The sequence below is a fragment of the Aquila chrysaetos genome, chromosome 5, assembly GCF_900496995.4.
Source record: "Aquila chrysaetos chrysaetos chromosome 5, bAquChr1.4, whole genome shotgun sequence".
NCBI lineage: Eukaryota > Metazoa > Chordata > Aves > Accipitriformes > Accipitridae > Aquila > Aquila chrysaetos.
This window is the reverse complement of record NC_044008.1, coordinates 45,691,532-45,717,370: the sequence shown is the minus strand read 5'-3', so window position 1 is coordinate 45,717,370 and position 25,839 is coordinate 45,691,532. Positions and strand designations below refer to the sequence as shown.

The 25,839-nt window shown below is 40.8% G+C and overlaps 1 protein-coding gene across 2 annotated transcripts in view; it reads left to right on the top strand.

Annotated features, from left to right (window-relative positions):
- Positions 1-22,634: 22,634 nt before the first annotated feature.
- The window catches only part of LIPC (lipase C, hepatic type), a 64,873-nt gene continuing 61,668 nt past the window's right edge, over positions 22,635-25,839 (top strand). The window contains exon 1 of one of the 2 annotated variants that reach the window (XM_030015265.1): positions 22,635-22,798. In XM_030015265.1, coding sequence (XP_029871125.1) covers positions 22,717-22,798 — 82 coding nt within the window. In that variant the 5' untranslated portion in view covers positions 22,635-22,716. The remainder of the gene's footprint in view (positions 22,799-25,839) is intronic. The other variant, XM_030015266.2, reaches the window with a different exon arrangement.

Here is a 25,839-nt window from a genome sequence, read left to right as displayed (position 1 = left end):
TTCCAGAAAAGGATCATAATGGCATTTTGCTGTTGCTTGGAAAGGAGGTGACCGTAGCTCCACAGTCCTGACTAACTTGGAAAGTCAGGGATCAGCTGTGCTGTGAGCTGCATCCCCAGGGCCTGCCCCGGAGGTGCCACCAGCCCAGAAGCAGTAAGCACCGAAGCATTGCTGCACCTGGCTGTACAGCATTCTAGCACAATTCTCCAGCTGCATATTGGGTTCATTCCTTGTGATACAGAGTCAACTCTTTAAAAGTCAGATTTTCAAGGGGGTTCCTCCTCTGCACCCACTAGTCTCAACGCACCCAACTTGCCTGGGCAAAATCCAAAACCAATTTCCTTAATAGAAGAGCACCACTCCTATTCATAAGCACCAGTGAAAGTAAGCAGACTTGTAGGGAAGCACTTTCTTTCAGAAATTATGGTATACATATATATTTTACACTTGAATTTTCCTTATTTTGTACATTAGGAAACTGCCAACATTATACAGTGTCAGCTATCATCACGTCCATCGTAACTGGGCCATGTAATTCATTACTTGTAGCTATCGCTACAAAGCCAAGTGTTTAACATAAAATTGCTTACATGGCTTTGACTTAGCCAATCACATGCACTGAATGAATGAGGAAATATTGTCTAAATCCTTATTTTCAAGTTATTATCTAAATTCTTTGTTGTCATATTCTGTTGTATTCATTTTGATAAGCACTTAATTTAACATCAGGTAATTTTTTCTTCTAAGTAATGGGATCATCTTCTCCCAAAAGCAATTCCTTTTGCTTTCTTTTTTTGTTTTGTTTTGTTTTATAAAATGAAATCATCACCATATAACCCAGACTAATAACTCCCCTGACAATGTATCAGCAAAATACAGGGATACATGGCTCAAAATGTAAGCAAATACAAGCAAAATACTGTATGTCCAAAGCTGCCTGCCTTAGGTTGTCAAAATTCCTAATGAAGACTGGCTATATGTGATATGCACCATATCAGTACTAATGACTCTCTAAGGACTACAGCTGTAGTCATCTGCCAGTGATACAGCCTCAATATCCTTTGCTATGAAATCTAAAATGTGATACACATATCCTGTAATTCCAAGTAAGAACTTAATTTCATTATGTATTTTGTTCCTCTCAAAGGGAACAAGTATTACAATGCATAAAACAAAGCCTTGAAAAAGGGAAAAAGGGTATCAAGAACCTATGGCTAAATCAAAAAGAATCTAGAAACTACACCAGTTCTTCAAGTTAGACCAACTTTGTCTAAGTCTAAATGGAAAAATAAAACTGGAGGGAAGGGATGCCATCCAGAGGGACCTTGACAGACTTGAAAGGTGGGCCCATGCAAACCTCATGAAGCTCAACAAGGCCGAGTGCAAGGTCCTGCACATGGGTTGGGGCAATCCCAAGCACAAATACAGGCTGGGTGACAAGTGGGTTGAGAGCAGCCCTAAGGAGAAGGACTTGGGGATGCTCGTTGACAAGAAGCTCAACACGACCCAGCAATGTACGCTTGCAGCCCAGAAAACCAATCGCATCCTGGGCTGCATCAAAAGAACTGTGACCAGCAGGTCAAGGGGGGTGATTCTCCTCCTCTACTCCACTCTCATGAGACCCCGCATGGAGTACTGCGTTCAGCTCTGGGGCCCCCAACGTACAAAAGACATGGACCTGCTCAAGCAGGTCCAGAGGAGGGCCATGAAGATGATTGGGGGCTGGAGCACCTCTCCTATGAGGATAGGCTGAGAGAGTTGGGGTTGTTCAGCCTGGAGAAGAGAAGACTCCAGGGAGACCTTATAGCAGCCTTCCAGTACCTAAAGGGTGCCTACAGGAAGGTTGGAGAGGGACTTTTCACAAGGGCATGTAGTGATAGGACAAGGAGTAATGGCTTTAAACTGAAAGAGGGTAGATTTAGATTAGACATAAGGAAGAAGTTCTTCACTGTGAGGGTGGTGGGGCACTGGAACAGGTTGCCCAAAGATGTGGATGCCCCATCCCTGGCAGTGTTCAAGGCCAGGTTGGATGGGCCTTTGAGCAACCTGGTCTAGTGGAAGGTGTCCCTGCCCATGGCAGGGGGTTGGAACTGGGTGATCTTTAAAGGTCCCATCCAACCCAAACCATTCTATGATTCTGTGATACATGTTTATACATTACTTTAAACCCCTTCTTAAAGAGTCATTCTTCTGGAAATTACCCTATTACCAATCCTCCAATTATTTTGGAATTGATTATTTTCAGAGGAAAGGTATTGAAAGTCAATTAAAATCAGGAATATTCAGTTCCTTTGAAAGTCAGACTTGGGGTCATGCTAGTCCAAATATTTAAGAACTGTTCTTAAAGTTGCCGTATTTCTTTAAATGTTCAGGATTTTTGCTACTGTGAAATTTTCTAAGATTAATTCATAACAAAAATTGTCATCACCTCACTGGGATCCCTAGGGACACTTCTAAAAGCTTTTAAGCAGACTTTTCTTTTTTTCACTAAAAAGAATTATGGAAAAATTCTGCACCCATCTCAAAATTTACATTGATATATGATCTATAAAAACATAATGGCATCCTGATTTCTTGATTTGAATTCTTATTTCTGCAGCAAAAAGGAGTGGGAAAATGTGACATTAAATGTTTTGCTCAATACTGAGCCTTAAATTTTGAGTAAATGACTCATTTGAATTTTCATCTTAACTTATCTCTTGACAAACACCATACGGAACGGACAGGCAAAAATAGAGGCAGCATTCTGAGGAATTTATTTGCTGCCATTTGGAGACTATCATTTCAGAGCAAATGGAATTCAATTTTATCTCTTTTGCATTAACAAAACCTGATGTATTTGAAGTATAATAACTTTAGTAGAATTTCACATGGTAATTTCACTAATCTGGAACAAACAGACTGGAAGACACATTTTTTTAAGAATTAATATGGCAGAAACACAATAACCTCTTTTTATAAAAAAATTGAGGGGATTAAAATGGTCCTGTAGTTCTAAAAAAAAAAAACAACCCACAAATATTTAGTTACCAATTACATTTTAAATATGTTTCAGACAAAAGATTTGTGGTACTGAGCAAAGGTGCATCTTTATTAGGCCTTCTGTATCAAAGTGAAATTACTGTAATTATAATAAATTATGCATTGTGTAATGCACCAGTAACACAAAAAAACCCACAGCATATTTTGCATTCTTATTCCATTTTTCACAATGAGACTTCCCAGAGTTCATTACAAGAAACATATATATGTAATTTGGTAATATTTTAGAAATAGTACATTGGAGTAAGATGGTTTAACCAGATAGCAGAATTTGACCTACAAATATACAGCCTAAAGCATTTATCCAATGCTTTGCCAGTTTTGAAAATGTTTTGTTTAGTGCAATGTCTTTCAATCTTTGGACATCTACTTCCCTTTCTTGTTTTCTAGAGGAGGTGAAAGTCCATGAATAGCAAATTCAGACCTACCATCAACAGGCACAATTTTCTCAGTCACCTTTTATAACATTTTAGGAAATTGCCCTAAGCCACTGGTGTAGGTTTGAAAGCATTGTGTTAGTGTACTGCAACAAACCAAACATTTCCAGTTACATCTAGATTTTAGAGAGTTATCTTCTACAATATACCTTATAGCTGAAAAACACTACTCATCACATTTTTAAGGACAGAGTCTTTAAGGACAGGACAGGGACTGAATTCTTCAATGTGTCCAAGAAGTAAAATTATAAATTACAAAAGAGAGAAAGAGGAAACCAAGAACAGTTTGACAGCACTGATAAAATAGGAAATTCTCATGGTTTATCCAACCTGTTTCATGCAAAACAATAGGGGAATTGGTATTGTCAGTTAATTATTGCTCATGTATAGGTGATTCCTAGAGGGTCTGATCCACCGTGCTAGACACTACACAAACATGTTGAGAAAATGCTCCTTTTGTCCAAATATGTTTTTAGTTAATAGTAAGATATAAGGCAAGCTTCTAAACTATATCTTTAAAGGGGCACCATGAAAGACCAGCTCAGGTTGTGTAAGAATTTTAGTCACCTTTTCACCTGATTTGGATACAGTTTCTGACACAAAACTGCCAGCCCTGCAGGTGTCGGTCCAAGCTGGCTTCCTGGATTATACAATGAGCAACAACATTGCCAAAAACTTCACAGCACTAAATAAATGTGACCAAACTCTGCATATTTCCCTCCAGTCCCCAAAGCCTCTTACCTGAGGCTAGCATTTGCAGTGGAATATGCCATGAATGTACAGGAGTAATCTGTGAATGCTTGGTACTGCAGCCCTCTTATGCTGCTCATTGCTTTTATCCTGAGACAGAAGAAGGTGAGGTGTAGCCGGTGTCCCACACACTCAGTGGGCAAGGTTGTCTCTCTTCAGACATCTGACCTGTTTGGAGAACATCTCCCTGGAGCCAGGTGGTGTGGTTAGACTGCAAAGGCACACCTGAACCAGCGCAGCTAATTCTGTAGGGCCCTCCAGTGCCACAGCCACAGCCATAGCCCTGATGAGGGCTACACAGCCCAGGCTATGGCAGATAAACAGCTGATTGTGGCAATTTACCTTAATACTAGATGAGGTGCATCTACGTACCTCTCTATTTCTGTGTAGACCATCACTCATTAAAGTGTTCCCCTCCAATGAGCAAAGGAAATAAAATCTTTTCTGTTGATTTGAAATAATAAAATGAACCAAAACACTGACTGATATATTTTCCATATCCCCTGTAGTTAGAAGAGAATGCTCTATGTCTATCTTAATTAATTTGTACTACCATGGCCAAACTTGCCAGATACCTTAGTTTGAAAAGGCAGACACTTCTCACGTGTCTTTGAATACGTTCCAAATATGGATCTCTCTCCAAAAGTACATGTAAGTTATAGCAGCAGGATCATTCTCTTCACATGTGGTTTGTGTGCCATTGCATACCTACAATTTCAGGGTTCAGAACATAACTGAGGTGCTTACCTGAGGCTGATCCAGAACTTGCATTTTTAAATGCGTGTTCCTGCATGGCCAGATTAACTAGCTGTCAGGCATGAACTGCAGAGCAGATTGGACCATCTGTGAGGGAATGTGACAAGAAATTTCTATCCAACAGTCTGAATTCTTTCTCTGCAGGAAATTTTGGTACAAGATACCAAATGGAATTTAGAAATTTAAAAAAAATTGATTTTGAAGTTATAATTAGAACACAGAAAAGAAAGGAATACATGGCAGGACACTGAGCCCTGCTTGAAATAAGCTAATAAAATCTCCAGGGGAAAGGCTAGCTGCCTGCTTCTGTCCTCTTCCTACAGGTGCGGGGAGGGCACTGCAGGCCAGCGGTGGCTGCCCTGGGTTTCATGCTACAGCATAGAGTGAAGAAACACACAGACATGGAGGTACAGGTCCATGGTGCCACAGCAAGTATGGGCTTAGAAGGTTTGCATCCCATGGATGAAGCCTGTGCAATGGGGCTCTTCTCCATAGTAAATGCATTTTAGACTGCTTACCTATTCTCTGATCACCATAAACCTATTAGTCAGCTTGAAAATTTGCAAGATCAACACCTGTGCTTTGCCCCCCCAAGTTATTCAACAAATAACATCATCTTTTAAGGTTTTGGGAAAGACAACTATGAAGATCCCCAGTCAGAAGCCCTAGAAAATGAAGTACAGATTGAAACTGTAATCAAGGCCAGGGCAGAAGCATGAGCTCAAGCAAATGCAGGAATCAGAGCAGAAGCAGGGAGCCTGTGTGCAAAGAAATCAGAGTTTGTTGTTGGCTGTAACAGCAAAAAGCCTGAAGTTATCTACTGCAGCAGGTGATGGGGACACAACACTCCTCGGTGGGTGTCATTGTTTTGCTGTGAATGGAGCCATGGCACACCTCACCATTCACTGACAACAACCAATATTTACTCAAAACCCTCAGAAAGTTGATCAGCCCACGAGATTGTAAGAGAAAGACAGCCAACAACTTTTTGGAGCTATTATTTTCATTAGAAAGAAAACATCTGCCCCGCTGAATGTGCGGGATCCCAGTAGATGTGGGTAGGTGATGGGAGGAAGCAGTGCCCCACTGCAAACGAGCAAAGCTGAGCTACAGCCAAAGAGCACATGGAATGGCTGTTTGCCTCCTGGCATTTACAGTCTGCCCTGGTAATGTGTGTGGTCTAAAAACAATAAATTTGAAGTTAAAGTTTTTGATGTAGGAACATATAACCGTGTGTGGGAAAATGTATTCTGTTAACATTTATGTTCGTTTAACAGGCATTCACTTCAAAGTGAGTTCTGAGATATAAAAATAGCAGAAATATGCAAGGGAAAAAAATGTTCAATAATTTTCTTAAGCTTTGCTCCCATCTGTTAGATTGAAGTATTCAATTAGATACAAAACTATTACTTTGACTTACATAGCACCTTTCCTCCAGAAAATACAATGTCATTTACAGGAGATTCATTCAGCCTCACCACACTCCAAAAAAATAAGTACTATTGAACTCCCTTTAGCAAATGGGACATCTGAGCCAGCGGAAAGTTGAGTGAATTACAAACGAGCTAACAGGAAATTAGGGACACAGAAAGAAATCAGATCCAAACACCTGGTTCCTAATGTCATATTTTAAATACTAGATACAATGTTGCTGCTTATGTTTTAAGATGAATGTTGTGGAATTGTTTAAAGGCATTTCTTAATAGACAACAAAACTGTTCAGAAAAAACAGCTTGAGAAAGCAAAAGGCTACTTTTCCTTGCTTTTTTGCTTTCCAATCTGTAAACAATATTAATGGTGGCATTAAATACACCTGCTTTGGGGGTATTTTTTTACCAGCTTTGCCTGATGCTGCACAGGACGCAGTACATTATTTTTCTAAGTGAACTCCTTTTAACAGTAAACAATACTACAGTCAGTGGGAGACATATGTAGATTGCTTGAAAACCTCATAGTGAGGTGAGTTTGAACAAACCATGGCTCACCAGTGTTAGGAAGGAAGTAAAGAATAAGGGAGAGAATTGCCAATAAAGATGCAGAAAAACAGACAGAATTAACTCTCAGCAGCACAGGGTATTGGGGCAGAACAAAAGCAAAGGCAAAACAGCTGGAAACTACAATACTTACTGTCATGCTATTAGATTTGGTCATTAATTTTTTTTTTTTTTTTTTAAACTCATAGCACAGTCCTTGATCTGCTGTAGCTGGGCTGAATCTTTAAACCCCATTTCTGGAGAACAGGTCAGATTCCTCTTTCTCTTTGCTATTGCTCTCGCGAGAGAGGCTGACGTGGCGGGGGCCTTTCCAGGGGCAACCGCGGGAGATTTAAATGGCCCTGAGGCGCGCGGCGCGGCAGCTCCCGTGGGCAGGGCGCAGCCCCCCGCCTCTTCCCAGCCTGAGAAGGCTACTCTGGCGGTGGGCATCGGCCTCGGGAGGAGACCCAGCTGTGGTTGCCACTCGGGTGAAAGCCATTGCTAGGAAAAATGTGGTGATGCAGACAGAGCTGCCATGCAAACGTGCAGCTGTCCAGGTCTCCGGCTGCAGGCAGTGCCTGAGTCTATCACTGGGGCCGGAGGGCAGCAGACACATCTCCTGTGTGAGGTGAGACCAGGTGGATGACCTGCTCGGCCTGGTGGCAGAGCTGAAGGAGGAATTGGAAAGGTTGAGGAGTATCAGGGCATGTGAGAGGGAGATAGATTGGTGGGCCCACACCCTGCCATCCCTGGGGCAGAGGCAGCAGACGGAGGCTCTGCAAGAAGCGGAGGTTCCCCTGCCCTCCTGCCACCAGGCAGGAGGGGACCTACGAGATGGAGGGGAATGGGTACAGGTCCCTGCTCGGGGAGGCAGGCAAATCCCCTCCCGGTCTCCCTCACCTTCCCAGTTGCCCCTACACAACAGGTATAGGGCTCTGGAACTTGAGGACCAGGCCAGTGAAGATCAGGGTGTAGATGAAGCCCTATCTAGGGAGGTGCCTAGGCTCAGTCAGGCAGCCCCACACATTCTCACATCCTCCGGAAAAAGAAAAAGGAGGGTAACTGTTGTAGGCGATTCCCTTCTGATGGGGACAGAGGGTCCAATATGCAGACCTGACCCATCCCACAGGGAAGTCTGCTGCCTCCCTGGGGCCCAGGTAAAAGACATTGCTAGGAAACTCCCTGGTCTGGTTCGGCCCTCTGACTATTACCTGCTATTAGTTGTGCAGGTTGGCAGTGATGAGATTGCAGAGAGAAATCCAAAGGCAATCAAAAGGGACTTCAGGGCACTGGGGTGATTAGTGGAAGGATCAGGAGCACAGGTAGTGGTTTCCTCAATCCCTTCAGTGGCAGGGAAATATACTGAAGGGAACAGGAAAACACACCTGATTACACGGCTCAGAGGCTGGTGCCATCGCTGGAATTTTGGTTTTTTTGGTCATGGGGAGGTTTACATGGCACCGGGCTTGCTGGCAACAGATGGAGTCCAGCTATCTCAAAGGGGCAAAAGGATCCTCGCTCATGAGATGGTGGGGCTCAGAGAGAGAGGGCTTTAAACTAGGTTTGAAGGGGGAAGTGGATAAACCTAGGCACACCAGAGATGAGCCTGGGGGCAGCACGCCAATGTTGGGGGTGGATTTGATAGCCCAGCTCAAGTGCATCTATGCCAATGCATGCAACATGGGCAATAAACAGGAGGAGCTGGAAGCCATTGTGCAGCAGGATAGATATGACTTAGTTGCCATCACGGAAACATGGTGGGACAACTCCCATGACTGGAGTGCTCCAATGGATGGCCATAAGCTCTTCAGCAGGGATAGTCAAGGTAGAGGAGGTGGTGGGGTGGCTCTGTATGTTAGGGAGTGTTTTGTTTCTGCAGAGCTACACAATTGTGATGACAAGGTTGAGTGCTTATGGGTAAGGATGAGAGGGAAGGCCAATAAGGCAGATATTGTGCTGGGAGTCTGTTATAGACCACCCAACCAGGTTGAAGAGACAGATGAATCATTCTACGAGTGGCTGGCAGCAGTCCCAGAATCGTGTGCCCTTGTTCTCGTGGGGGACTTTAACTTGCCAGACATCTGCTGGAAACACAACACAGCAGAGAGTAAGTAGTCTAGGAGGTTCCTGGCGTGTGTGGAAGATAACTTCCTGACACAGCTGGTAGGTGAGCCTACCAGGGGAGGAGCCTTGCTAGACCTACTGTTTACAAACAGGGAAGGGCTGGTGGGAGGTGTGATGATCGGAGGCCGTCTCAGACTTAGTGACCATGAAATGATAGAATTTTCAATTTTTGGTGAGGCAAGGAAGGTGGTCAGCAAAACCACCACTATGGACTTCCGGAGGGCAAACTTTGGCCTTTTCAGGACACTGGTTGAGAGAGTCCCTTGGGAGACAGTCCTGAAGGGCAAACGGGTCCAGGAGGGATGGACATTCTTTAAGTAGGAAATCTTAATGGCTCAGGACCAGGCTATTCCCATGTGCCGCAAGACGAACCGCCGAGGATGAACGACCGGCCTGGCTGAACAGGGAGTTTTGCTAGGACTCAAGAAAAAAAGGAGAGTTTATCATCTCTGGAAGAAAGGGCAGGCAACTCAAGAGGAGTACAGGGATCTTGTTAGGTCATGCAGAGAGGAAATTAGAAAGGCAAAAGCTCAGCTAGAACTCAATCTGGCCACTGTCGTAAGAGACAACAAAAAATGTTTTTACAAATATGTTAACAATAAAAAGAGAGCCAAGGAGAATGTCTATCCTTTAATGGATACAGAATGGAACATTGCCACCAGAGATGAGGAAAAGGCTGAGGTACTTAGTGCCTTCTTTGCCTCAGTCTTTAATAGGGAGAACAGTTATCCTCAGGGTACTCTGCCCCCTGAGCTGGAAGGCAAGGATGAAGAGCAGAATATACCCCCGATAATCCAGGAGGAAGTAGTTAATGACCTACTATGCTGTCTGGACACTCACAAGTCTATGGGACCAGATGGGATCCATCCAAGAGTACTGAGGGAGCTGGTGGAGGTGCTTGCCAAGCCAATCTCCATCATTTATCAGCAATCCTGGTCAATGGGGGAAATCCCAGATGACTGGAGGCTTGCCAATGTGACAGCCCTTTACAAGAAGGGTTGGAGGGAGGATCCAGGGAACTACAGGCCTGTCAGCTTGACCTTGGTACCAGGAAAGATTATGGAACAGTTTGTCTTGAGTGCACTCACATGGCATGTGCAGGACAAGCAGGGGATCAGGCCCAGTCAGCATGGGTTCATGAAAGGCAGGTCCTGCTTGATCAACCTGATCTCCTTCTATGACCAGGTGACCCGCCTAGTGGATGAGGGGAAGGCTGTGGATTTTGTCTACCTGGACTTCAGTAAGGCCTTTGACACTGTCTCTCATGGTATACTCCTTGAGAAGCTGGTGGCTTATGGCTTAGACAAGTGTACTCTTCGCTGGGTAAAAAACTGGCTGGATGGACGAACCCAGAGGGTTGTGGTGAATGGATTTAAATCCAGTTGGTGGAAGGTCACAAGTGGTGTTCCCCAGGGCTCAGCACTGGGGCCAGTTCTGTTTAATATCTTTATCAATGATCTGGATGAGGGGATTGAGTGCACGCTCAGCAAGTTTGCAGATGACACCAAGTTGGGAGGGAGGGTTGATCTGCTCGAGGGTAGGAAGGGTCTACGGAGGGATCTGGACAGGCTGGATTGATGGGCTGAGGCCAATTGTATGAGGTTCAACAGGGCCAAGTGCCGGGTCCTGCACTTCGGTCACAACAACCCCATGCAACATGACAGGCTTGGGGAAGAGTGGCTGGAAAGCTGCCCGGCAGAAACAGACCTGGGGGTGCTGGTTGACGGCCGGCTGAATATGAGCCAGCAGTGTGCCCAGGTGGCCAAGAAGGCCAATGGCATCCTGGCCTGCATCAGAAATACTGTGGCCAGCAGGAGCAGAGGAGTGATTGTCCCCCTGTACTTGGCACTGGTGAGGCTGCACCTTGAGTACTGTGTTCAGTTTTGGGCCCCTCGCTACAGGAAAGACATTGAGGTGCTGGATCGTGTCCAGAGAAGGACAACAAAGCTGGTGAAGGGTCTAGAGCACAAGTCTTATGAGGAGCGGCTGAGGGAACTGGGTTGTTTAGTCTGGAGAAAAGGAGGCTGAGGGGAGACCTTATTGCTCTCTACAACTGCCTGAAAGGAGGTTGTAGTGAGGTGGGTGCTGGTCTCTGCTATCAAGTAACTAGTGATAGGACGAGAGGCAATGACCTCAAGTTGCGGCAGGGGAGGTTTAGGTTGGATATTAGGAAAAATTTCTTTACTGAAAGTGTTGTCAGGCATTGGAACAGGCTGCCCAGGGAAGTGGTTGAGTCACCATCCCTGATGGTATTAAAAAAGTGCATAGACAAGGCACTTCAGAACATGGTTTAGTGGGCATGGTTGATGGTTGGACTCGATGATCTTGAAGGTCTTTTCCAACCTAAATGATTCTATGATTTACAAGAAAGGTAACGATAGCAGAAACTTACTGCACCTTGCACCAATGGCTTTGCACTGGTGCAGAATCATCCCACACCAGGAAAGTATATCTGTTGCTGGCCACAACAGCTTTATGACAACATTGTGCAAAGTGACTAGACAAAGGGAGATGAAGGGAATCCTCTCAGTATTAGATCAAAATCTGGGACAACCTCTGCTGTCAGCATCATGAATACAAATCTATCTGCCATGGTGAAACAACTCTGAATTACATTAGTGTACCTGACAGCAGAATCTGTATCTCAAAAATGGACCTTTACTTAGAAATCCAAAGCCAGCAGTGTTTAAGCATGTACCTAGTCTTAAGGAAGAAACGTAATTGAACTTTTTAGAAATCACTCTACAATTAAAGTATTTGGATAAATCAAATCCCTGAAGACCAAAAAAGGACTGAAAACTAACTGTCTCTAACCTTATCCTTTTTCCAGCATCAGCCACAGTGATAGGGCCATGGTCATACCCAGGGACACTTTCTTAGCATTCAGAAAAGAAAGACCTAACTGACACTCTAGTAGAAAAACAAAAACTCCAATATCAAAATGAAATGGTAATTTTTCAATTAAATCACATCCTAGAGATTTTAAGTAACTCTCAGCCTTCAAGAATTGAAAATAAATTGTATTTATGCACTTTAACACTTGGAAGAATGGGAGGATCAAAGAACCGCAGCTTACACTAGAGACACATTTTGTGACTACATCCTGGTCTGTCTCTGAAAGATGGTTGAATTGCTCAGGATGAGAGGAACCATTATGACAGCCTGGTCTGACTCCTGTATAGAGTCTTAGCACTGAAGCCAAAGCAGAGGTACTTGGGGGTAGCAAGATTTTTCCCCCAGCGGATGACAGAATCCTGGTATTCCCCTCACTGTAAAAATGTGCAATTGTAGCATCAAAAAGATCTACTACTTAGCTTGGTACTTGTAATTCTTGATCAGGGCTTTAAAATTCTTTTCAATAATCATGTAGGCCAAACTTTTAAAGTCTCTCTCTTACTTTAAAGAAAGTTTCTCAACTCTCAAGTCACTTTTATAGGATACCATACCCCTGTCTTTTAACATTGTACTGGGTATCGTTGTTCTGTCTCAGAAGGCATTATGGACTTCTGCAAACAGAATTTCCTTTTCCAGTGCAAACTCACACTGAAGTACAGAAGAAAACAGAATGAAAATAAAAATTTAAGTAATCCCCAAATCCCAGGTCTTTAATGTCATATATCCAACACCTGCATGTATGTGAGTGAAAAATGAAGGCTGACATTCAGCCCTGAATAAATATGCATGAAAGAAACTTGAGAAGTTGGTTTACACAGTAAATTGTGTATGTGTTTGCAATGCATGTTATGGCCAGAGCCAATGTTATGCTTGCTTCCTTCTCTTTCATCTCCCAACCAAGTTACTAAAAGATGAGCTTTACCACCATTTTATTTGAGTGGGTCTGTGGCAACTCTCTTGGATATTGACCTTGTTACTCCCACAGTGCTCATCCAGTCACTCAGCACACCTTGCCTTCAGCCCTTTGCTCAGCTTCCTCTTCAAAGGCAGTTCTCAAGCACTTTGTTGAACCAGAGCTATTTAAAAGCCACAAGCATAAACTGGTCATTTGGCAAAGAATATTATTGTTACGCAACTGACATCATCAGACTTTCTCAATTAGCACTTATGTATGTAGCATACACTCAAGGGCTTGTTTGCAGTGCACTTGGCTGCGATAAGTGTGACTCCCAGAAGGACAACTAGCTTTGTCTTACCCATGTTGCCCCCCATAAAATGTTTCCACGTAGAAATGAAGGAACACAGTTAGAAAAAAAGAAAGCAGAGCCAGAGAAAACACCCTGGTGGGGTTTCTTTTTAATTACACGCCTGCTCTTTTGGCCTATTCCACAATGCTAAAAATGAATAGCACAGATGGAAGGTGGGTGTTAAAGGCCCATTGAATACTGAAATTTTACTGATCTGTTATAACAGGAAACATCTGTGCTAAATTCAGTGTTTAACAGCTCTTCCCATTTCTCATTTCAGTTGTGGAACATCAGTATTTACAGGACACTACCAAGAAATTGTTTGAAGTCACAGTCACTTCAAGTCTAGTACTGATTTGTTACTGTGGATCATTTCAATAACTATGGACTTTGGAATTCCAATGTACTTAATCAATTATCCTATGGTTAATCCAGATGTCAAAAATTTGCAGTTCCAGAACTAACAGAGAAATAAGTATTTAAATTCTTTCTAGTAGGCTACATTAATTTCTATTTATGTGAACAAATTCAATGATCCTTTTACCATTCTGTAGCACCACAGCTGAACTTCCCCATTGCTTGAATTATTTCCTGAACAAGCTAATTTCCAACATACAATTGTCACTGAAATAAATAGCAGATCACTTAGCACTGAATTTTATATAGTACAACATAACAGGGGGAAAACTTCAAAAAGGAATAGCTGTCTCTAGGAAACTTGTTTCTCAAATGAACTCAGTAAAATATCCACCACACCTCTCCAAATAACCCCTTCCTACCTTCTTCTGCCCTGCCAAGGAGAACGAGGCATGCATTTTCTGTACGTAGTCCTTTCTTTTGTTAGATGAAGTCTGGTTCCAATAATAAAGAAAATTGTTGTGGGACTGTAGGGAACAACAGCATCCCCCCACCCAGCAGCCAGGAGGGAGGGAATGGAAATGCAGAAGGCAACCTGACTGCACAGACTAGCTAGAAACTAGTTAGAAGCATCTTCTGTTGTCTGAAGGGTTCTGCCAAAGTCTTTGTCTAAGGACTTCTCTGCCTTTTTAGCTGTTTTCTTGTGAATTAAACTGGGATTATCCTGACAGGGCATATGTGGGGAGATACTGCCAGGCCATCCTCCTCCAGCTTAATTTGTGACATTTTACTCACTATTGTATATTAAGCATGTGTGTTAATCAGCCAGCCATGCAAAAATGCAGTTAAACATTCCTACCTAGGTGCACATTTGGTCTTTTCATTTTAAGATATCAACTTGTATTTTAAGTGGCTGAGGTGTATATAGTTTTCAATTTCAAATAAGTTTGATGCTCCTGAAGGAGTCTGAGATTCTTCAGTACCAGAGAATGACAAATGATCCATAGCTTACACCTGGCAAAAGCTTTTCCTACACATTCCCTCAGGGTCCTAAAACATAATCTGCAGATAATACACTTTATTACAAGCTACAATCTGACAGTCATATTCTTTAATGGTGTCGATTTGCAGAACACTTCCGGTCACTTGGGATAAAAAGTAATTGCATGCTAGTCTTACAGCCCTACCTTTAGAAATAAAGCAGAAAATTTTAGATATGTTCATTCTAGCATAGGAAATAAGCATAAGCTTGTGCATTTTCCAGAAAAGCTTGCAACCAGCATAACCCTGATAAAATCCAATCCCAAGGACCACACCTCCCATCACTACAGCAGTAAGCAGACTGAGAAGCCACAATGAACTTTCAAATGCCCTTGTAACTCCTACAGAATTGCCAACGAATAAAAGCAGGAGACTGATTACAAAATCTGCTGATATAAATCCCATTAAAAAGATCACATTGCTTGTCCCAAATCAATTAAGATTGATCAAACTGTTTCAAATCTATATGCCAAACAGAACATGAACCTAAGTTGAAATGTTAAGGTTCAAAAAGGCTAAATACTTGCAATATTGTTTTACTGCTGCTTTCTTCTGCCTAGCTCCAGACATTTTCGGAAGGCAAAGCTCTTGAAAATATTTTCAGGCAGTTTTTCAGACTGGATTTTCAGAAAGTTTGGAGAAGATTTTAAATGTATGTTTATCCTAACTGGTGCTCAAAGTATTTAAGGCTTCTTCATCCCTCAAGTAATCCAATTTTCTATCCTATAATCTTCTCTAATCTTGTAGAAATGTAGGAACTGCCACAACACATCAGATCCAAGGGTCTACCCAATCCAGTATCTAAGTTCTGCTAAGACTAGCAAGAGCTGTTTCAGGCCCTGGAACAAACAAAACATTTGGGGTCAATAATTAACCACCTCAAACAGTCTGCTTCCCTCGCCATACTTCCTCATCCTTCCGTTCTTTACACTCGCTAATAATGACTACAATATTTCAGTGCAGAAAGCCAAAACGTGCTAGCTCCCGAGTCAGAGCAAGGAGACACTAGGATGAGGGGAGATGAGAAAGGAACAAAGGATGTTGCAAGGAAAGGTCCCCCCTTCTCCTATTCTCCTATCTTTTTTTTTTTTTTTTTTAAATTAACCTAGAATTTCAGAATTGCCCCTGAAAGTGCCTCCTGGCTCTGGTGGCCAGAACCACTTGTTTCAGACACAGGTGTTGAAAATCATGCAGCCAGCAGGTACAGAAGAAATGATTGCATGGAAATATTTTTTACTACTGATTAGTCTGGCTATGCTGTTAAGACTTTTATCTATTCAGATAACAGGTTTGTGTTGCTCATTGTTTTCCTTATTGCCAAAGAGATTTTTGTTTCATTGTTCAGATCTATTTGTTTGCATCTACTCCGTGTATTTTAATCCTATTCTTCTTCTTTCAGCTTTCTGGTCTGTTTGTTCTTCCCTTTTCATAAAGAGTCAATTTCAGTGACATCAGCTCCACAGAGATCCAGGTTTTGCTCTCAAGAGTGTGTTAACTCCTAAGAGTCATCATCAATCAGCACTTGAATGTTTAATGTCTTTCAAGTTCCTTTACTTTGGCATGGTTCTCTGCCTTTTGTTTTAAGTGCTTTCAAGTGTATCCTCTTCAAATATGTTGCCTACAATAAGCCCTAGTTGTCTTGTTCTTGCTGTCTTCTTTATTCATAAGAACCATCAATCAATTTCTGAAACAAGTCTGCTTTCTATTTGTTGTTAAAAAGCCTCCCTCCGAAGTACAGCAGCTAGAAAGGGAAGGGAGAGAGCACTGTTGTTTTTACCATGTATTCATCTCTTTCAGATGTGCTTCTGTTTGATGTGAGGGAGGTGAACAAGCAAGGCAGCTTCAAAAGGCATTGCACTTGTGTTGTTTTTGCTTAAAACCATAAAGCTCAATCCTCGGGGGGGGGGCGAGGAAGGAGATTGGGCTGGGTCTCAGTCTTCCAATGAGGTTTGTTGCACATGTTTAGCTGTTTCTTACCCAGCCCAGCGAAGTGAAATGTCCTCAGCAGGCGTGCTGGCATTTCCAAAACCACATCTATTCTTTACAGTATTGACACTGCAGTCCTGATTTGTAGAAGCTTTCCTACATGTCACAGATCACAGCACTATGAAAAATCTGCTTTAACGATGACAAATACAATGCAAAATTTTACAGGCCATACAATCATCCCTGAAATAGGGCACTGACAACAATGAAAATCCAAAATAAGACAGAATGCAGGTGGAAAAAAAAAGTCTTCAGCTGTAATCCCCTCTCCAGTAGTGTATAATCATGCAGTAATTTAGCCCAGGCTACTGAGGAATAGAACTAATTGTAATGAAAGTCAGGGAGTAGGCCAGTTCCTTACCTATTTTAAGGCAGGAGTAATACACAAGCATACAATATTCTACACATAATGCAAGAGCATGGACAGCCCAGATTTATTGGGATTTCTTCTCCCCTTTTATTTGGTTTATCTAATCTGTGCTTTTCTGATTTGTTAAGCTTTCAGACATACCCCAAGTGAACACAGTGTACCCATGAGGAAGACAGACAGACACATAAGCCAAGAAATAGCATTCCTCTAAGGCAACTAAACAAGTAATGCATTGTTACAAAAAGCACTAGGCTAACATTGAAGGAAACAAGCTAAAAAATGCCTTTTTTTTTTAAGTTGGAAGTAGGAGCAGATGACCCACTTATTGTACAATTATATTTATGCCTGGCAGTTGTATTTGGGTTCTCTTCTTTGTTTATAGCTGTTTATAACACAAACTATTCAGTGGAATGTATTTTAAAAATTATTAAAAGGCACACATATACAGAATGTGTTAAACCTGCAAGAAAACTGAAAATTGCAGGAATGCAACTCCTAGTCCCAGCTGTGCATCCAAGGAGTCAGACAATATTTTGGGTGATGAATCCTGGAAGAAGACTACCTTATCAGGGGCTACAGAGTATGAAATGCATCTTGCAGAAGAAACTCGTGTTTCACAAGACTATGCTTACGCAAATGAGTGGTTTTCTTTCATATCAGAAAACAAAGTTTGCTGATCAATTATTTAATTGTGAATTTAATACTTAAAAGTCTGATGGCTCAATAGCTACTGCTGTAAAGGAAGTTTCAGGCTCATGTGTAGCTGCTGTATGTTTGACATAGGCCATGAATCCACACACAGACATGCATCTAAAAATGTCTTTTCAGAGTTAATTGATATTAAAAAATCCTAGGAAAGATGAAACAGACAGAATAAATTCTGGATTAAAAAAGTGCATTAAAAATTCAACCACATAAAAACTTTCTTGCTCTATAACCTCATATGTATTAGCATAACCATCACATGAATCTTTTTTCAGATGCCAGTGGGTAATTATAGGAACACAGGGTAGATCCTCAGCTGGTGAAAATCGTTATAGCTGCACAGAAGCCAATTTATGCCAGCTGAAGTTCTGGCCCATAAAATCTCTTCTAAACCTGAAAGAACATCTTGTGCTAGTGTTATTGGTCTTCAGGTGATTGAAAACCATCTTGATGAACAGTGTGGTCTCAGGAAAAAAAAACAGGACTGTACGGCTGACAAATTTCTGCTCTGTGTTCCTTTATTTAACTGGATTAGAACGATATATTTAAGCAAAAGCTCACATGGTACAATGCACCATTAGTCACATGCTGTTTCTCAATAGTGAAACCATCAATTTTATTATAGATGTGAATATGTGCAAGAAATCTAACTATAATTGGAACATTAGCCAAGAAGCAGATGGGGATTCTGATTAAGAGTATACCTCCTGGGTATATGTTGTACAAGCAGCATCTCTAGCAGAAGAGAGAAGGTTATCAAGCCCTCTTACAGTATATGCAAACTAGCTATAAACACAGCAACATAAGCTAGAAATTTGTTTTTGGATGCTTTGTGTTTAAGAAAAGGTTCTATTTTATGTAAAGTAGGCAAAGTACTAGCCTCCATGCAATACAAAATATGTGTTCTATCTGTTTCACAGAAGAGCAGTTTGGATTATCTATTTTTAAATTTAGTATTAAAAAAAAAAATCCAGATCGCTACAGTAGGTATGAGTGATTTCAATGTGGAAAATGAAGTAATGTGCAAATACTGGGTGTTATGGAAAAGAGATATCAGATCTACTCACTTGGTAGAAGAATAACTATTTTTTTAATGGATTCTTTAAATTCTATGGTTAACATTTAAATCTTAAATTTAAGAACTTAATTTCAGACTTTTTTTAAGAATCAAAGTTTTTGCAAATACCAAGCTATCCACTTGCCTTACCCAGAGCATGAGTAACAAACATACCCAAATCTAAAGAATAAACCTTCCACTCACTCTTGAAAGTCACATCAGGACACAGTGTAGCTTCCACATTCCAGGTGTCATTTTCCTACATCAATCTCTTAGCTTTCTTTATAGTCCCTGAGATTTTTCTTCCCTGATTTTCTAGTACCTGTGTTGCATTCAGCTGTTGGAAATTTTGTCATTGCCAGTGGTACAGAACTGTAGCAGAGCAGTCTTACAGTTCATATTGCCCTGGCAGACCAGCAAACAACTATTAGTGTCTCAGAAGTATCCAGTTTAATTCAGACAGCATTCTCTGTGGTTGACCAGTGGACTAATATTAAGACCCAGAGCATCCTCTTTTTTCCAAAGGATCCTCTTTTTTCCGCAATGACTTTCAGAATATTGCAGCTCCCACTCACTGCACCTCATACAGATTCAAATGTGGCTGAAAAAAGCCATTTCAGTATGTGATGCAACATGCAGCAAGTAACTCTGAGTAGCTATTGCACAGTCCTTTCTGACAAATTCCTGTCGCCATTTTTTCTATTCTCATAATGTACCAAAGACTATTTCTTGTTATACTTTTTATATAAGGAACTAATTCCTAAACCAATTTAGGGTATATATTCATAGAATATATATGTATTATGCTATACATATATATTCATAGAATATATATGTATTATGCTATACATATACATGTGTATATGTATATATGCTATACAAACATAACAATTAACCAAGCTGAGAGAGAGCTCAAGCAAAGCAGGTAACTTCGCCAAGTGACCAGATAAACATGTTGAAGATGGCAAAGGTTATGATTTCAATATTTGGATTCACAGGAAAATTATTTATCAGGAGTCTTCTACCTCTAACTTTCATTACATTGCAGGAGAGCCATTCTTTTCTTTATGATTAGATAATAAAGGTAATTGGAATTACTCATGTAAATCAAATGGAGAAAAGACCTACGGAAAAAAAACCTGACAAATCTACACTCTGAAAATGCATTGTGTGACAATGCTATAGAGGCCATTGGGAGCAGCTCCTTCCTCCAGAACACCATTGCGTCTGCTCTCTGTGGACTAATGTGCCATAGCATGCAATTTTGTGCTACATAAACTCGTCTTGAATACACACTGTGGAATCTCTCATTCAAATGCTGTACAATTATTCCCACAACACTGCTTAGCTCTCTCACTGTTATTGCTGATAGTCTGTCAACACTGAAAAGACAAATTAATACTAGCAATGACCGATGCAGGATTGCCAAATAAAGTGATGCAGATAGCAGGGAGGAAGGCGGCTTCCTCCTCCTTTTTGCAGCTCATTCTTTTCCCAGTTTTCCTCTTACCACTTTAAGCAATCCTTCATAAGACGCTCATAATGCCATTCTGGTTTCCTACATGGGCTCTCTAGTGAGAAGTAAATCCAAAGGCTGATCCCTACAGTCTTTTTTTCCAGGCAATCTCCTCACAAAGATCCAACAGCCTGTTCTGTACCTGACAGATCTACTGTCCTGTTCCAGAACAATTCCTGTCTGCAGAAAATAGAGCTTATAATCTTTCTCCCCTAAACGCTCTCTACTTTCTTGATTACTGTGGCTTGTATCACCATTGAACCTGTCAGTCAGTTCTGTAATCTTCACATCATCTTCAGCTTACAGTTTTCTAAGTTCACTGCAAGGCTGTGCTAAGTCACACCAGTAATTTCCACTAGTGTTAACTTTGCTAAAACACAGCATTTCCTGGCTACCATCACAGCCTAAATTCTTGTCCAAGTTCTGTCTCCTGCCTCAATTACTGCAAATCCTCTTATTGCTCACATCCATTGAAAATACTGCTGTGAAGTGTATTTATAGCCAATCATTTGACCATATTGCTTCAGTTTCTGTATTCCTTCTTTATTAATATACTTTCACACCCACAAACACTCCGATCAATCAGTCTTGACAACTCTTTAGATGTTGGTGTGCCAAGATCACTACCAGCTGTGGTGACTGGTATGACCTTAGAGATTGCTTGCAGAGTCTTCTAGCTGTCTGCTGCATCCTAGACTCAAAGCTCTTTGGAGTGAGCAGGGAAAGGAATTGATCTGTGTTTTTCTCCTTTATTCATGTAACATCCAGCACCATGGGCCACTCTCCATGAAGCATGTTCTTGTGTGCCAAAACAATGCATCAAACATGACAGCAGAGTTTCCCTGCTGAGAATACTTTTTTTGTAGCCTAACATACCAGTTCTGCTATGGCATATGGGTCCTATGAGACTCACTGTCTTCTAAAAGAAAGAAACATCTTTTAGCTGGGACACTTTAAAATAGTTCTTAATTATAAAAATGATAGAACAATGACAAATTCCTCAGGCTGGGATGGTATGGCTATCATTTCACACATTCTAGATTTAGTAATTACGATAAGAGGCTTCATAAAAAACCTGAGAGTCACTGAATAACCAAAATACACTTTTTCAAGTTTACAAGTGCTGTTTCAGTCATTAGTCTGACACAGATAGTTCTAGAGTTCTTAAAATATTGTCTCTATTTGCTATTACTAACAGCAAATCCTGAACAAACTAAGTTTAGCAAAGAATTTAACACTATCACCCCTTCTTGAGCACATGAGGGCTTCTTAATCATTCAGAGCCTGGGAGAAAGTTTACTGTGCCAGAGACCTATTTCTAAGGAAAATTCGGCAATGCTGTCAAAGCATACAAGTGAGGTATAGTATACACCTATCTGGCTAACTATATACTAGGTCAAGTGTGCAGATAGCGGTGGAGGTTGGCAACATTAACCCACATAAGCTGGCAATCCAATGAAAATGTAGGTCAATTTGCAGCCCATGCTAAGGCCTGTGCTGCCATGGCTACATCATAATTGGCACTTAGTTCCTTTCAAAGGAGCTAGGGTATTTCTCAAGAACATTGACGTGTGTGGGAAAAGTATGATGCTCCAGACTGATGCTAACAAGGCCTGGAGGACAGTGTTTTGTCCTGCTCATGTGTGAGATCCCACTTAGCGGTAATACTGCCTATCCTAGAGTTATATTTTGCCCTATCACACTTTGCAGTATGCACCTATTCATTGTGGCATTTATACATACTGCTGTAACTAAGATTCTGCTTTGATTTCCAATACAAAACATACCATATTAGTAGTAACTTTTCCTCTGAAATGACTCCTACATTTACTACATATACTTGCTTATGATTGTTTTACCAGAAGTGGAGAGAGATGTTGGTTAATTGTGCTTCATTAGTAAATTTCTTATGTGGTAAAAATTGTTCACTTAATTTGAAAGGAAACATCTTATGATTATCCAAAATCTGGTATCAATTTTATTACTGAAATAAGAGAAGTGTTTCTTATATGTGGAATTTTGATGTTTCCCTTACTAGGATTTGTCTATGTTAATGGAATATTTAGATTAACCTTCAGCAGTTATTTTGCAATGTGTTCAAACTGAGCTGTTGACCAACCAAATTCGAGCTGGCTACCCATGGCCTTTAGCAGTATTTCAGAGAACAAACACCCTCAGGTCCGCTGTGTTCAGAGCCGAGCACTGTTGAGCAAGGTAGGAGGATCCAGTTCCAAATTATTTCTGCCACAGGTGGCATAAAATAAAAAAGAAGAGGTTGGAAACAGGCAAATTCCATTTTCACTTCCATAAAAGGAAAGATTGGAGCGGTGGACAGAAGAATTCAAGGTTAATGATTAATGGGCAAAGAATTTCTTGCAAAGGATTGATAATTCTCTCCTTTTCCCATCTTTGGCAGAATTTAGCAGTGCATTCCCCAACTCTCATTCAGAGAAAGAAGAAATGAAAAGTTTGCAACTTCTCTCATTTTTGTTGCTTTCTTGTATCATCACCCCAGCAAATACATACGGAGGAAAGAAAAAAGGTAATATCCTATCAAACATAAATAGTGAACATGAACTTTTTTTGAAATGTTTATGCTATAAAAATTCAGTAGTATTGGCTGTCTGGTCATCAGCATGTTGGGATTTGGGGGTTTTTTGAGTGTTATGTTCCCTTAAAGTGTGGCATTTATAACTGTCTATGTTTATTGGAAAATGTAGTTGTTTGTAATTACAACAAACATTTCTCAGTGGAAATCTATACATTCTGAGACTATAGACTTAAGGTAATCTGACCTTTAACAAAACTTCTGCTGAAGCTAATTTAAAAATGTATTAGTTTGAAAATATACACTCAACTGATATCAGTTACAATCTTCTTGGGCTGGAAGTATTCTATAAAACAGATTCAGTCTCCTACTATGAATAAAAATTCCTAGCTATTTGACAGTGTTTAAGCTTTCGTTTTCTGAGTTGCCTAATGTAGGCTGCCTTTCACCTCAAGTGTGATGAATATCTTTGAGTGAAAGAGATACACCTGCAGTATGTTTGTAGAGAAGTACTGTGGAGGATCTTTATCATTTACATGGTTGTACAACCATTTTCTATGCATTTGTGACACTGCACATTATGTCAGTATCTGTGTGACTGTTGAGTATGTCAGTGCATCACACAACTGCATTTCTTCAAACCTCTGTAATGTGATTGACAAAGACAATTCCATGTTTTCGTTCATTGTTGAGCCATACATATGAAGCATTAGTTTTCCTTCTTATCTAACTGCATTTCTAATACTCTAAGTCTAGAGGGGATAAATGTAGCTTTCTCCTTAGCTGGAAATAAAGCAAGATATGCACATTCACAGAAGTACGGCCTCTTTCAGTAGCTGTTTTGCAATTATGTTGATTTGTATTAGCAGTTTTAGAAACCATTTGCTATAAAAACACTTTATATGTAATAGGCACAGTGATTTCAATCTACAGGAGGCAGGACAACCTTTCTTTGATTCTGCACATTAAACTTCCCCTTGGGTTTGATTTTGAACAGTATAAAATCCTTGAATGAAAACACAATGATAACTGTAAATTTCAATTAATGCCATAAGTTTGCATGGCTTAGCAAGGCCTGCACATCCTTAACAGTGGCTGAACCTTAGCAAGCTATTTAGAAACCTTGATCAAATTCTGTATTTTTGACAGAACCAAAAATCAGAGCACTAACTTCAGTTTGAGGCTTCTCACACCATCTTTGCCCAGATATATTCAGACTCCACTGTGTGCTTAAAGTTTAGTTCACCTGAAGATACAAAGACAAGGCAGAGAGAGGAAGTCACTGCACCCCCATTCTTTTACAGTCACAGGTCTTGCTGATGTCAGCTCACATTCTCCTACCCCCACTATCTGTGGCACCATTTATAGCAAGGTCAGTCACTTCACTCTCTCCATCCCCCTTTCCCCTCATGACCTAGTACTCCTATATCAACAGACTTCACTTGTTTGCTCATTGCTTCTGCAGCTTAAAACCTTGCTTGTGGGCCACAAAGATAGGTCACGTGTCATATTAGCACTAGCAGCATTAGCACTGTTGAAGCGAGAGGCTGATTTAAGAAGCTGAGCAGGTACATTTCTAAAAACGCAAAAAAGGCTACTGTGTTTTCTTCTAGAGGCTATCCACAACCTAACTAGATCTGCTACAGAGAGCAGTTACAAGGTTAAGGGCTCTGATATTCTATTATGTTATATTCAGACCCTCATCTCCTGTCAGTTTTAAATCGGTGCAACTCTAATTCCAACCATCCATTTACATTAATGTCTATTTCTGCACCTTTCACTCCCTTGTTCTCCTTCCCCAATCCAAGCTCAGCCACACCAGCTTTGTCCAGAAGATAATGTAATTCCCTGTTCTCGAAACTTTGCCTTATTTCTGTTACCATTTAATTCATCAGTATAGCTCAGCTAGTTCTGTCTTTCCCCAAATCAGCTCCAGTGTGTTTGCCACACCTAGTAACCTCAAGGAGTCGTTTTCCTCATTTCACTTCTCAGTGAGGCAAATCTGTTTGCCGCAATGGCGTATGCAAATGGCAATAAAGCATTAGTCCTCTCCAAGGAAGGCCAGTGAAGTTTTTAGGCCTACATGAGAGGCCTTTTAACACTGTCAAGTGGAGACAGCTTTCAGTGAGCATAGTATATATTTTATCCTTCTACCTTGGAGCTTGCTTGTTCTTGCTTTAGCAGGAACTGCAGCCATGAACTGTACAACTATAAGGAGCTAGAAAGCCTTCTCAAAGCTGAGCGTCTGGCATGTAATTTTAGCACAAGCAATTGCCTACAAGGGAACCATCCTCTAAAAGAACAATCACTGTGTGAAAGTCCTTCACATTTATTTGTACCCAGCAAATAAACAACTCTCTGCTTCAATTTTCTCTGGATCATTCTATCCACCTACACAGTAAAAGAAATCACATTACAAAAGAAAAGAATTGGTAGGAATTAGACTGCAGCAGGTAAATCACTGTAGATAGGTGTATGTAAATCCTTTTGTTTGAGTTATGTACATAAATACATATAATAGGTTCTTATTTTATACTTAATTATGTAGAATAAGATGGACTGCATTACCAAGCAAACGCAACATCACATTTAAAACACAGAGAGGTTATTCTTAAAAAGCCACGGAGTGTTTCTGAAATGCCATGGTTTTCTTGTATATTTATATAGCAGGAAATAAGTTTGGCATTTTTTGGCAAGAGTTCATTATCTAAAAGCAGCATCCCAGAAAAAGACCAGAAATAAGCACCTAAAAATAACACCCCTGAAGTTGAGCCAAGATGATTCTTTCTAAAAGCATGTGAAAAATACTTCAGCATAAGCTCTTATTTATTTTGATTTTTCTTCTGGAAACAAAAATTAGGTGGGAATATATTCCATTTTTCCACTTCGTTGTGCAGAGCAGAATTATACAGTAGTTGACATGAAAATGCATGTTGTTGAGCTAGCACTTTTTACTTGACAGTCGAGCCAGACTTTTTTTGCCCAAAAGAGAAGGTAACATCTTAGTTGTCATCCAATTCTGCTATGTTTTAAGT